This window comes from Euphorbia lathyris, chromosome 5 (assembly GCF_963576675.1).
Source record: "Euphorbia lathyris chromosome 5, ddEupLath1.1, whole genome shotgun sequence".
Classification (NCBI taxonomy): Eukaryota; Viridiplantae; Streptophyta; class Magnoliopsida; order Malpighiales; family Euphorbiaceae; genus Euphorbia; species Euphorbia lathyris.
Genome location: NC_088914.1, coordinates 69874183 through 69887738, shown reverse-complemented (window position 1 = coordinate 69887738; position 13556 = coordinate 69874183). Strand labels below are relative to the sequence as shown.

The 13556-nt window shown below is 36.7% G+C and overlaps 1 protein-coding gene across 1 annotated transcript; it reads right to left on the bottom strand.

Annotated features, from left to right (window-relative positions):
* Positions 1–11803: 11803 nt before the first annotated feature.
* On the bottom strand, positions 11804–13180 carry LOC136229477 (LOB domain-containing protein 38). The gene is made up of 2 exons (XM_066018310.1): positions 12791–13180; positions 11804–12696 (listed from the first exon to the last, which is right to left on the bottom strand). The coding sequence occupies exons 1-2, from the start codon at positions 12972–12974 to the stop codon at positions 12119–12121; spliced, it is 762 nt and encodes a 253-aa protein (XP_065874382.1). The 5' UTR covers positions 12975–13180; the 3' UTR covers positions 11804–12118.
* Between the last annotated feature and the right edge of the window lie 376 nt (positions 13181–13556).

Sequence of the window (13556 nt, the reverse complement as noted above, 5' to 3'; positions counted from 1 at the left end):
AAGGGCACTTTTTTGTTTTCCTTTAAGCTTTTTCATATTAGTTTTGTTAACTCCCATAGATTTCCCAATCCCAGGATCAATACCAGGAATAGGAATACCAACCTCATTTGATTTCTTCATCCTTCTAGCTGCAAGGGTTAGGGTCCCCCCATGGGCTTCATCTTTAGAGACAAAAAGCGGGTTAACAGATTCAACCACCTTCTCGACTGGATCAACAGACTCCAATCCTGGCATGCTCTGATCCATATGATTCTCATCTTGGTCCGACTCTTGAACTTCCTCAATCATCAGGGCCCCAAATCTGGAACCAGGCAAGACTGCTGAAGAAGCCCCAGTCTCCTCCCTAGCTTTGAGGACAGGCTTCTCCTTGACATTTGGAATAGCAGTAGCTTTAGAAGAAGGGGACTTAGAATTTGTGTTGATATCAGGAGGACGATTGTGAACAACTGAAGGTTGATTCCTACGTCTAGCGGGCCTCTTTGCCACCATCCAGGGACCAAAGTTCCCTTCGTTCCCCTGGTTCCCTCCAGTTATCCCCACACTACTCTCAACCCTCTCTTTAACAACCTTCTCCCTTTTAGGGCAACCATCCTGAGAATGACCATACATGCCACAATCATAACAAATGTTATGTAAACCTTCATACTCAATGAAGAACACTTTATCCTGAACACAGAACTTTGATCGTAAAGGTTTAGCCAGATCAACATCTATACAAACCCTAGCAAACTTTCCCCTAATGGCCCCAATTGTAGTGTTGTCCACATGGTGGACCTTACCAACCAAACATCCTATTTTACTAAGAAAGTTTTCACTGTAGTACTCAATGGGAAGGCCCGGGAATCTTACCCAAGTCAAGATCCTGTTAACCGAACAGTCGTGAGGATTAAAATTAGGAACCCAAGGTCGTAAGGCCAAAACATGATTGGAAATGATATATGGGCCTCCCTTGATAACCGAATTATAATCCTCAACCCTGGTAAATTTAATGACATAGTAGTCATTTTCCAGGTCAGTAATACTGACTTTACCTTTCCTTTCCCACTGCGCTTGTATTCTTTGGGCAAAATAGTTAAAACTAATTCGCTTACCCAGGACAGTAACAATAAAAGGCACCTTCCACTTCTCTCTGAGCTCACGCTTCTCTACAGCGGAAAGTCTAATGACCGGACAGAGAGGATCCTCCTGGCCATTATCTTCCTCATCAGAATCCGAGAACATATCATCAGATTCTCCCACCATTAAAACTTCCTCTAAAACCGGCTCTTCCTCAGCCACCCCCATGACCGTGTCCTTCCAAGATTTTTTACCAACCTCACTCATCTGAACCCTAGGTCTAGGGGAAACCGTCTTCCCTTGAGCTACTCCTTCAACAACTGCCCTTCCCGATTTATTAGAAACATCCAGACCCGAGGCAGCTTGCCTCCCTGCCGTTGCCCCTGCCTGCCATCACTGCCCGGAGAAGAGGATCCCGCGCTAGGCACTGCGCCGACAGCCCCAGCCCACTGCCCGGCCGAGGAGCCGGCAGCGCCTGGGCAGTGCCCGGCATTATCGGCGCATAGCTCTGCGCCAGGCACCCCCCGCCCCGTATCTCCCCCCGAGATTGGGGGAGCCTTACCCCCGGCATCAGAGAACCCAACCGCACGCATATCCCTTTGATCCGCCCCCAGCCGCAGGATAGCCTCCCGCGACATCACTGCCGACTCTGCCGCCCGCGGATCACACAGATCCGACCCCAGCCGCAGGGGTGCCACCCGCGAGATCCCTGCCGACGCCCCATCCATGCCCACAAGATCCCTGCCGACGCCCGTGATCTCCCCTGCCTCCACTCCGCCGAGCGCCCCGCCCCGATCTACACCAGGCGCACGCCCACCGCCAACCATACACGCCTCACCCCTCTCGCCCCATACCACCAGGCCGCCGCCCCCTTCCCTGCCGCAAACCCCCTCCTGATCCGACCACCCCTCGCCGCCCACATCCCCCCTATCCCTAGATCTATCCCTAACTCGCTTCACCATAAACCCTAGCCGAGAGAGAGAGAGAGAGATTATAATATTTAGTTAATTACTCCTTTACCTAGTTATTTAATATATTAATAAAACACTAATCCTATTCTAAAAATAAAATAAAGGAAAAATTACACAGAAATCCATCTTTGAAAAACTATTTACAACTATGTCAAATCATAATTTTGAATTATGTCAAACAAGTAAAATCAATAATTTTAATATATTTTAAGGATTATAATTTATAAATTAGAAGTCTAGAATATATTTTATAGGGTTTATGAATTATGAATTGGAGTCTAGATTTTTTTAATTATGGTGTAAAATCATAATATATAGAGAATAATGATATATTAAGAATTAAGTTTGGTGATATGATTTAATTGGAATTTTGTACTTAATTATGATATTCATGTATTTGACCCATAAATAAAACCCTAATATATCCAAATCTTACTGGTTGATGTCATGTTATTATAATTATAATTCTCTATTGCATTTTTTTTAGTTATTTATTTTATTTTAGTCAATTTATATTTGAGTAATAGAGATACTCCATTTTAGTCCACTAAATTGTAAATATTTTTCTTTTAGTCCGGAAATTTACTATTGATGAGTTTAAGATTGCCACTTTTCAAATGCACTCTAATAAATCTCTAGGTCCAAACGGTTTTGGATCCAGAGTTTTTTCAGAAATTTTTGGCATATTAGTACAAATGTGTTTAAAGTAGAGTTCTCATGGTTGGAAGCTGCGTTTTCCCCCAAATTTTTACTAGCACTAATATTGTTTTAACTCCAAAATTGATTTGCCAGTTAGTATTGGTGATTTCAGACCCATTGCTTCGAGTACCATGTTGTACAAAATTGTTTCCAAGGTCTTCACTAATAGGTTGAAGGTGATTCTCCATGGTATTATCTCGGAAGAGCAGTCGATCTTTATACTGGGACCACTACAAGAAAACAGCTAGTTAGCTACCGCAGGTTCGGTAGCTGTTGCGGTAGCTAAAGTGGTTTACCGACCGAATTTAGCGGTTTAGCGACCAAATGCATTCAGTCGGTAATTCCTTAGTTGCTGGACAAAGGCCGACCATTTCTGAAGATAGTCGCAGAAAATAGCGACTAACTCAAGTTAGTCGCTGAGCAGTCGCTAAAACTACCGACCAAATTTTGCTACCAAATATAGTAGCTAATGAGCAAAATGGACACGTAAGCGAATTCGTTTACTGACGAATTTCCGACAGAATTATGTCCGTAATATGCTACGGATTAGTTGACAAATGAATTTCTGACAGATATTTTTGTCGGTAATTTAGTAAAAATCTGTCAGTACTGACCTGTACTGAATTTATTTTTTTTATATATAATTAAAATTGTATTTAATTAGAATTATTAAATGCAATGAGAAACTTATTCTAACCTTCACAATAAATTAACTACAATACACAATATTCATGAAAACTGAAAATATATTTAGCAATATATTAATATTTGAAGTTCACAATACGTTAAAATATATAACGTAGCTAACAAAATATCATAATCTAGGTTAACCTAATATGTTAGGTCAAAAATCTATATGATAAACTAAAAAGGTTAACCTATCAAATTGTGTCAAAATAGATCTAAAAGTTAAATTAACCTAAGTTAGAGCCACGCTCTAACCTCTCTACAGTCGCTTGAAGATGATCGATAGTATTTTGAAGTTTGGTAATAGATGGGACAATTCGTATCTCCAACTCCGTCAATCGTTCCTCAAGCCGTACCAAATCAGTTGTATTAGCACACAAGTGTATACCTTCCGTCATTTGCTCTTGTCTTTCACTTACTTGTTGTAGACGTGCTAATAAATTGGTTCTATCCGCATTGAAGCAATCAAGGCGCTCTTGTACGGTCTCAAGCGTGTTTCTTATCCCATGAATTTCACTAGTACCACCACTTGCATTGGACGGACCAGCAGAACTTGAAGTTGATGCTCTTGAATTTCTAGGATACCGATCATCGTAATACTGTGAAGCAGCTGAACCCAATCCATAAATTCCCCCATCCCTATTAATACCTCCAGCAGCCTCATAGAATGCTTCAAGCTCATTGATGGTATTTTCAACTTCCTCAGCAGCTTGTTCAACTTCCTCAGCAGTATTTCTTTCAACTTGGGTAAGACTTTCATATTTATCCTATACAATACATTTAAAGAAACAAATTATCACATAAAAAATATATGAAGAGTTAAATATTATCATTATGCATACAATATTACTCTTACTTGGATTTCTTTACACCTATCATTCACGAATGTAATTCCATCATGTTCCATTGTGTGGGAATGCAAGAAGAACTGATCTGGATTCAAGGGCTTACCATACTTTTTAGCCTGGATTACCAAACAACATAAGTATTAAACCTAAGTTGCATAAAATATAAGTTATAACATACAAAATTAGCAAATCAATCCAAGACACCCTAATTAAACCTACCACCTGATACTATAATTAATTGCTTGTATCTGATAACTTCAACTAAGAGATTCCACAAATAAATGCACCCTATTTGTTATCAATTGTCTATGAATCTCCTACATTTAGAGGTCTAACATCGAACAAATTAACAACCTCAGTCATGCCAAACAAATTCAACATTCCAACATTTAGCATACATATTAACAACCTCAGTCATGCCGAACAAATTCAAAGAGAACCCATTTATCAATCAGAGTTCCAAATCATCTTCTATAACAAAAAAAAAGTGGGCTGCCATGTGACATTGTACAGAACAAGCAGTGGGCTGCCTCTTACACATTGTTGCGTTTAAGACGATTATGGAAAAAGTGGGCTGCCATGTGACATTGTACAGAACAAGCAGTGGGCTTCCTCTTACACATTGTTGCGTCGACGACTTATTATGGAAAATGTGATTGTTGCGTTTAAGACGATTCACTCGATGAAGTGCAAGCAAGAAGGCAAAGGGGCTCGGTGGCAATTAAAATTAACATTAGGAAAGCTTACGACATTGTTCGGTGAGAATTCTTACAAGCTATGCTCAAATTGGGGTTTCATAGTAACCCTTTTAGATGGATGATGATGTGTATTACATCCGTTTCGTATATGGTTCATGTTAATGATACTTAGGTAGGGCTAATTGCTTCCAACCTTGGTATTCGGTAAGGTGATCCGCTCTCTCCCTATTTATATATTCTTTGTACTGAGGGATTTGTCTTGTCTACTGGCATAGGCACAAACGAGTACTTCTCTTACTGGGAGACAAATTGCCCGTAATGCCCTAGTGCTTTCTCACTTGTTGTTCGCTGTTGATAGTATGCTTTTTTGTGGAGCTAGAGATAGTAAGGCGCAAGTTCTTAAAGCAATTCTGGAAAAGCATGAAGCTAACTCTGGCTGAGCAATAAATTATCAGAAGTCGAGCATATTTTTTAGTCAGAAGGTTTAAGAGGAGGAGGATAAGTTTTCTATTTCAAATATTTTGAGTATTAATCAGTTATTAGATGTGAGTCGCTATTTGGGTTTTCTGACAATGGTTGGTCGTGACAAAAAAAAATCTATTTTTGATATCTTAAGAATCGTTTGTGGCATAAATTACTTGATTGGTACGACAAGTTGTTGTCTCAACCTGGAAAGCAAATGCTCTTGAAATCGGTAGCCCAAGCGATTCCTACCTTTTGTATGAGTATATTTTTATTGCCGGTTTCTCTTTGTGTCGAGCTTCAACATATGATTAACTCATTCTAGTGGGGTTCAAAACCTTCAGGCAAACGACAAATTCACTAGACTTCTTGGGAGAATTTATATACTAGAAAGGAGCATGGTAGGCTCATTAAGACAACTTCAGCCGTTTATCTTTTCTATGTTAGCCAAGCAAGCATGGATCCTTATTTCTTGACCGGATACTTTATTTTATCATATTTCCAAAAACTAATAAAAAAAATATTGCGTTCAGGTTATCATGTGGCTTGGGAACGACAGAATGCACCGGTTCAGGTGGCAAAGCCAATTACTTAGACTTGAGTTTGGTCTTACCCTCACCCTCCTCGGGCTAAAATATTTATCTGGCTAGCTTGCCAGAATTTCCTCCCTCTTAAAGATGTGCTTCACAAGAAAGGGGCGGCCTCGAATAACGTATGTGGCCTGTGGAATGAGGTCAGAAAACATCATCTCTAGTTCGAGCTAAGCATCGATCATCATGTTCCGGGGACCGACTTTTTTGTGGAGTGGTTTGAGGGTTTTCTACAATTTCGGAGTCTAAAGGAGAGTCATATGCTATGCATGGGCTTCTAGAAAATTTGGTGTCGACGATCAAGGATTCTTAAGATATTCGTAGCCCAAGCGATTCTTGAAATTGATGTGAAAGAGGTTGTTTGAGCGTCGATTTCCATTGTAGTAGATCTCTGAGAGTTTGCGGTGATTATTGACTCATGTAGACGCTTAGTTGCTTCTTGTTTAGATATCTTTATTATTTTTTGTTAAAAGGTCACCTAACCATGTTGCTCACTCTTTAGCTAGTGAAGTTTTGTCTTTGACTACGCCTATGTTTTGAGATATTGAGTCAGCTTCCTTAAGCCCTCTGTTGTCCTCTTATGTAACGTGGTCACATTTATAATATATTTCTAGTTTTGACGAACAAAGTGTGCCATATTAATTAGAAAGTATAAATATTCTAATTATTTTAATAAAAATAATATGGGATAAGGTGCAAAAATACCGCTAATATTTACAGTCAGGAACAATTTACTCATAACATCTAAAATAATGCAATTTTACCCCTAAAATTGGCAGCCAATAACAATTTTACCCCTAATGTTGATTAGTTGGGTCAATTCTACACATCATTATAAAACACATATGTTTATTCTGCACTAACTCCATATATGTTGGTTCTAAAAAAAAGATTTCATATTTTTTGTGATTTAATATGTAGGGATAAATGGAGTAAACGGGGATTGACCCATTTACTGATCCATAAGACACTACACAAAAGAGAGATTGCTCTCTCTCCAAAATCGCCTCCCCCTCCCTCTCTTTGTCCTAGTTGCGTTCTTAGTTCGTGGAACAACGGAGATTATTCCTTCGATATGGTAACATCCTAGATCGGTGATACGGAGTCAATGTCAATTACTTCCGCTGTTACTGAATGGATTTGCGTTACAAGAGGTTAGTCCAAATCTGTTGATTTACTTATTGTTAGATCTGGATTAACTCCCGTCCCTTAGAGGTTAGAGAAATCAATTTGGCTTCTCCACTGAAGCCGTCATAATAAATAGAATTAGAGATTAAATTTTTTAAATTTGGTGAAATATTTGAATTTTTTGTCCAACTCGTAAAAAATACAGTATATTTTTTTTTTATTTTTTCACACCTAATCGTATGTTTGTGATCTATCACTTATGAGTGACGAAATGACGCACATGTGAAGTGTTGAAAAAATTCATGACCGAGAAGATAGTTTGATGAATTATTTCTCAAATTTATCAACGTTGGGAGTAAAATTGTTCTTGGCTGCCAATATTGGAATAAATTTGCATTATTTTAGACATTAGAATAAAATTACGATTGAAGTATTTTTGCACCTTAACCCAAATATTATTGAAAGTGAAACAACTCATCTACTCATATTAGTAAATTAAAGAAAAATAATTAAGAAAATTATATACAAAAAAAATTATTGTTTCAACTATTTTAATTATATTTCTTTGAAGCATGTGAAGAATGAAAGTGATTTATCAATTTAAAACTTCACTGTAGTTTAAATATGGATAGGTTTTTCTTTATTTTCTTTGACCGGATCCGTTTCTATTATATCTTATGCTTTATTGGATTACTATTAGCTTCATTAATTAATACTAATATTTTTTAATAACTTTATTTAGGCCATTGTAGCCACTATTAGCTTCATTAATTAATTTATGGCTTATTTTTGCATAGTTTAGCAATACATATTTTTGAGACCTAATTACTAAAAAAGCAGTACATTTTTCCCAAAAAAAAAAGAGCAGCAGTACATTTTTTTTTCTCAGTTCACATTAACAATTTGATAATTCCTGATTGTTATTTTGAATTTAATTAATCTTTTACCACTCCTTTATTTTCTTATTGATATGTAATACTAGACGTTGGATAGGATTTCTATGATAGAAAAAATATCAAAGTAAGGCTGATCCGCAACATTACCCTAATACCTAAGTTACGTCGAGTATGTGATTAGATCACTAAGCAATTGAGAGTAAATTTCAATAGTTATGTGCATGTATATTGACTACTAAATCACATTCTATTTAAGAGAGCCAATGGGTAAAACCACTAGTTCGACATCCATACTTAGGGCCTGTTTGTTTCAATTGTTCATGTTTGCTATTTGCTGGTGTTGCTAACTGTATAGACAGTAGATATTAGTTGTTTTTTCTTCAAAAAACAGTTGTTTTGGAATTTTACCAAACACTTTCTATCTCATTTTAGTATTAAACGAAAAAAACATTTCCAAAAAATGAAAACAAACGGGCACTTGCTTTAGAATTCTTGAAGGACTCGTGTTAGCTTTCGATTGGTGGACATATTTTAAGTAGTTAGTGATAATACTCGAATTGGGATTCCTTAATTCTAAGCGTGAATTAGAGTCATTGATACAAAGAGAATTTGAACTATATCCCATTAGTCTTGTATGTCTTAAGAAAAGTTTATTTTGTTTAGTTTGATCCAATAATCTTTCTTGTTCCAAAAGTTTATTAGATTAAGAAGGTGTTTGTTTCAGCTTTTCGGGAGAGCGTTTAGCGTTTCACTCCAAACCGCAGGAAATATAACGTTTGGTTAGGTTTATATAACCGCAGCGTTTAGCATTTTCTCTGGAAACTGTAGCGTTTTGGAGTGTTTCACGAAAAGCTCCTATTTGGAGCTTTTCATAAACAGTTATTTGTAGTTATTTGTTATTGACAAAATTATCCTTCTTATTTCCACAAAATATGTTTATTCTTTAACATAATTTATATTTTTACAACATAATTACCGAAAGAACAGAGTTTTGTTGCGTTCAATAAATTTTTTATTTTTTATATAGATTATTTTTATTTGTGTAGCACATTTTTTATTTTATAATAGGGTAATTAATTTATTAGTCCCTATATTTTGATAAAACACACTGTTTAGTCCCTGTATTTTCAAAAACACACGGTAAAGTCCCTAACGTTTTTCTCGGTGAACTGTTTAGTCTCTGCCGTTAGACTCTCATGAAGATTCTTTTAGTCAAATTGGATTTGTGTTCTTCTTTTCCTTTATTTTTCTTTCCTTTAAACTCCAATGCATCTGAAATCAACTTTGAGTGTTCTTCTTCTTGATTCTCTTCTTAACCGTTCAAATTCGTAAGCATTAGGTCTGTTCTTTTTCTTGTTCTCCATACAAATAGATTCTTCTTCTAAATTGGATTTTCTCTTCTGAAGTTTGAAGGTAAATAGTAAAGGATAATTTAGTTATTTTCGAAGTCATAAACGGTAAAAAATCTAACAAACAGACAGAAGGACTAAACAGTTCACTGAGAAAAAGTTTAGAGACCTTACCATGTGTTTTTGAAAATACAGAGACTAAACAGTGTGTTTTGTCAAAATATAGGGACTAATAAATTAATTACCCTTTATAATATGATAAGGGGTAAAAATACCTCTAACATTTATAGCTAGAAGCAATTTTACCCTTAACGTCTAAAATGGTGCAATTATACCCCTAATATTGGCAGCCAAAAGCAATTTTACCCTTAACATTGACAAGTTGGGTCAATTTGAGAAATAATTTATTAAATTGTTTCCTTGCTCATGTATATTGTCATCTACACTTCACATGTGCACCATCTTACCATTTTATCATTGTTAGTAACAGATCACAAACATATAATTAGACGTGAATTTTTTTTTTTAAGAAAAAAAATATATATTGTCTTTTGTACGAGTTGGCAAAAAAAATTCAACTATTTCATCGAATTTATAAATATTAATTTCCAATTTTATTATTAAACCACAAAAAATATGAGATCTCTTTTTTCTAATAATATCTGAAATCGACTCAACTTGCCAATGTTAAGGGTAAAATTGCTCTTAGCTACCAGCGTTATGAAATTGTACAATTTTAGACGTTAAAGAGTAAAATTATTCCTAGTTGTAAACGTTATGAGCATTTTTTCACATTTTTCCTTTTATAATTTCATCGTTGATTAATTTAAAACATGTCCATTTTAGACATTTTAAATCCGAACAGCAATGAAGTGACCTCTTGCATCTATGATTAATTTCGTAGCATTCATTTTGGCTCACAGGTGTTGATGATCTGGCGTTTTGCCACTATCTCTTGCATCTGGTTAGTCTGGCATTGCAGGAATGAAGCGACCTTTAAGAAGGTTTCTCCTTCTATTCAACCCTCGAAGATCACCCTATTTCGAATGATTCGAGAGTCATTTGCTTCTTCTAAAGGTTTTTGCTCTTCGAGGAGAGATGCTGATATCTTATCCCATCTTCTGGCTTCTCCAAGGCCGCCTCCGGCTCCCAACATTATTCCGGTCCATTGGCTTAAACCTCCTCCGGGTTGGGTTAAAGTCAATGTGGACAACTCTGCTTTTGGTACTCCTGACGAGGCGGGAGCGGGCGATATCTTTCGTAATTATCACGGCTTCCCCAAAGGTTGTTTTGCTTTTTCTACTCATCCTTCTTTTGCTTATATGGCTGAATTGAGAGCCGCTATTTTCGCAATTGAACTTGCTTGGGAGAAAAATTGGCATCATCTTTGGGTTGAGTCAGACTCCATGTACGTAGTTAATTTGCTTCGACTTCGTTCCATGGACGTTCCTTGGAGTATTCGACAAGAGTGGTTGCATTGTCTCCGCATTTGCTCTAGGATGAACATTATTTTTACTCACATCTTTAGGAAAGGGAATCGCGTTGCTGATACTTTGACAAAGTTTGGAGTCTCTTCCTCTCTCATCAATTGGTGGCCTTCAGCTCCTGCTTTTTGTCAGAGGTTTATCAATGATGACATCTGTAATATTTTTCATTTGCGTTTTTCTTGATCTTTCCTAAACTTTTCTCCTTCCCTCTTTTTCTTGTTTGTTCTCCTTCCTTTTCTCTTATTCAAACACTCACCTTTTCTTTTATTTATATATGGCGGGTTTGACAGTTCTTGGGTCATGGGTGCTCTCCCCGCTCAAGGTGTGTCTCGTCCCAATTTCTACCAAAAAAAAAATCCGAACAGTAACAGCTCAATATAATTTTACCAAACACTAGTAATTAAATAGTTAATAAGAAATAGCTAACATCAACGGCTAACAGCTTACTGCAACTGCAAACAGCTAACAGAAACCGCAACAGCTATTAACTAACAGCTGAACCAAACAGACCCTAAGTTGAGAACACAGAGATCCTAATATTTATTCGTGTAATATCATTTATCAAGATTATGATTATCTTTAAAATTCTATGTATTTAATTTTTAAGGTTTAATTATAATATTTTATTATCGCTGAATAGAAAAATGTACTAATATGAGTATATCATTTTTGTTTTGAAATCTAATTAATTGTTAATATTTCTTAATAAAAGTATTTTTTCTTTGGTTAACAAAAAAAATCTAATGGAAAAACTTGAATTTGTAGGGTAACTAATTGATAACTATGTGTATATAGTACCAGATGAAATGGTAATGTAACATTGTTTGGTTTTTAATTTTATTTCTACCAATTGTACAATTTTTACAAGTTCCAACTTTACTGTCGCAAGTACCACCAATTTTAAATTTTTTTTTGTTAAAGTACCACCAATTTTAAGTGAAAATAAAATTTCAGTTCTATTATTCATGTCATACAGTACTGGAAACAAAAGATCAAAAAGAAAGAAATGACGGAAAGAAAAAAAAATCACCGGCAAATTCATTTATTCTCTTGAATAGAGACCAGAGAAATCATCTGCCGGAGATCTACAGAAACTCGCCGGAATACAATCTTGCTCCGGGGGAAGCAACCAAAAAAATGGTTACATGGACAGGAAACGACAGCTAACTTATATCTCTCCGATCGTGTGTGAACGTCATATTCACAAAATTTAAGGAAGGAGAAAGTTTTCTATAGATAATTTCCTTCTAAACAAACAGATTTAAGAGCTTTCTATCTCCTCCATTGCCGTACTGATCTCCCAATCCGCTTCGATACTGATCTCCCAATCCGCTATCGAAGCATGTAATTGTTGTAGTCACGGACTCCTCCGAATTCATGGATGGAGTTCCCGGCCGCCAGACTTCCCCTTTATATGGCGAAGTTTTCAGAGAGAAGTTCGGCATCAGGCGGAGATCCAGATCGTTAGACGGTAATTGAAGCTGTTGCTGCTTTACTGTGAAAGGTTCGTTGATTCGTTGTTTCCTTTTAGGCGAGACTTTGGATCTCGAGTTAGAAAATCTGGAGTGTGGATTCGTATTTAGATCTTGATGTGTCCACATATCTGTACAGGCAACTTCAGCTTCAGACGTTTCATCGGAAACCGGAGACGGAGATCCTCCGGTAGCTAGAAGCTCAGGCATCGGCCGTAAAGTACCACCGCGCAGAACAGTTTCAACGGCAGCTTGGCAGACGTTCCAGTTGCCAGTCCACAGCAGTCCTACGGCGCCGTTTACTGGATTCACAGTTCTACCACAAGCTTCGAATAGCAGAGATTGAAACAAAGCTGAAAAAGGAAGAAAAAAAAACAAAAGTAAACACAAAGATCTAAAAAATTTAAAAAACAAGGTTAATTGGAGAATTTGTTATGACGTACTGACCAGGACGCTGTGTTTCAGGGACGGCGGAGATGAAAGACATGAGACCGGCGCGGCCAAAGAACTTAGCGACGAAGACGGTGGCGTGGCCTTGAGCTTCCGGGCTTTCGATCCACTGTAAACAAGGGCGTAAAATACAGGTTTCACTGCATCCTTTTCTCAAAACTCTGCATCCGTTGCAGCTCATACTTGTTTCTTATTTTATTTGATTACTTTATATTCAACAAAAATACTCACATGAAATCGAAAAAAAAGGGATAATCACAGCCCTAATTAGTAAGAGAGAAGTAGCATCTAGTGTTTGCTTTGCCCACAAGAAAAGAAGCCGTAGAAGCGGAGTAAACAAACAGAAAAATTGGGCTTGTAAAAGGAGAGGAATGGTGGGTTTATATCTACATATATATATAATATAAAATTTAAATAGAAAATGGATTAGAAGGTTTGGGTTAGGTTAAGCAGAAACTAGGGTTGAGTTAGTTTAGTAGTGGGTGAGTATGAGAATTAAACTAAGCCTACAAAATTGCAGCGAGTTCTTAACTTACAAAGTGTCTCGTTAGTTTCTAAATTCACACATTAAAATAATAGAAAATTTGAAAAATTTCAAGATTTATATAACATAGAGTAAGTTTTACGGATAGCAAGTTCACAATGAGAATATGTCATTTCAAATAAATTTAAATGGTTAGCGAGAACAAAACATTTTATAGATTTTGAGTGTAAAAGAGATACTTTATAAGTTCAGGAGAGACGGTCAATTTGTTTAAAATTG

Coding starts and splice junctions, on each gene's coding strand:
- LOC136229477 (XM_066018310.1), bottom strand. CDS start 12,974: ATGAGCTGCAACGGATGCAGAGTTTTGAGAAAAGGATGCAGTGAAACC. Junction 12,697..12,790: donor CCCTGAAACACAGCGTCCTG/GTCAGTACGTCA, acceptor TTCCTTTTTCAG/CTTTGTTTCAATCTCTGCTA.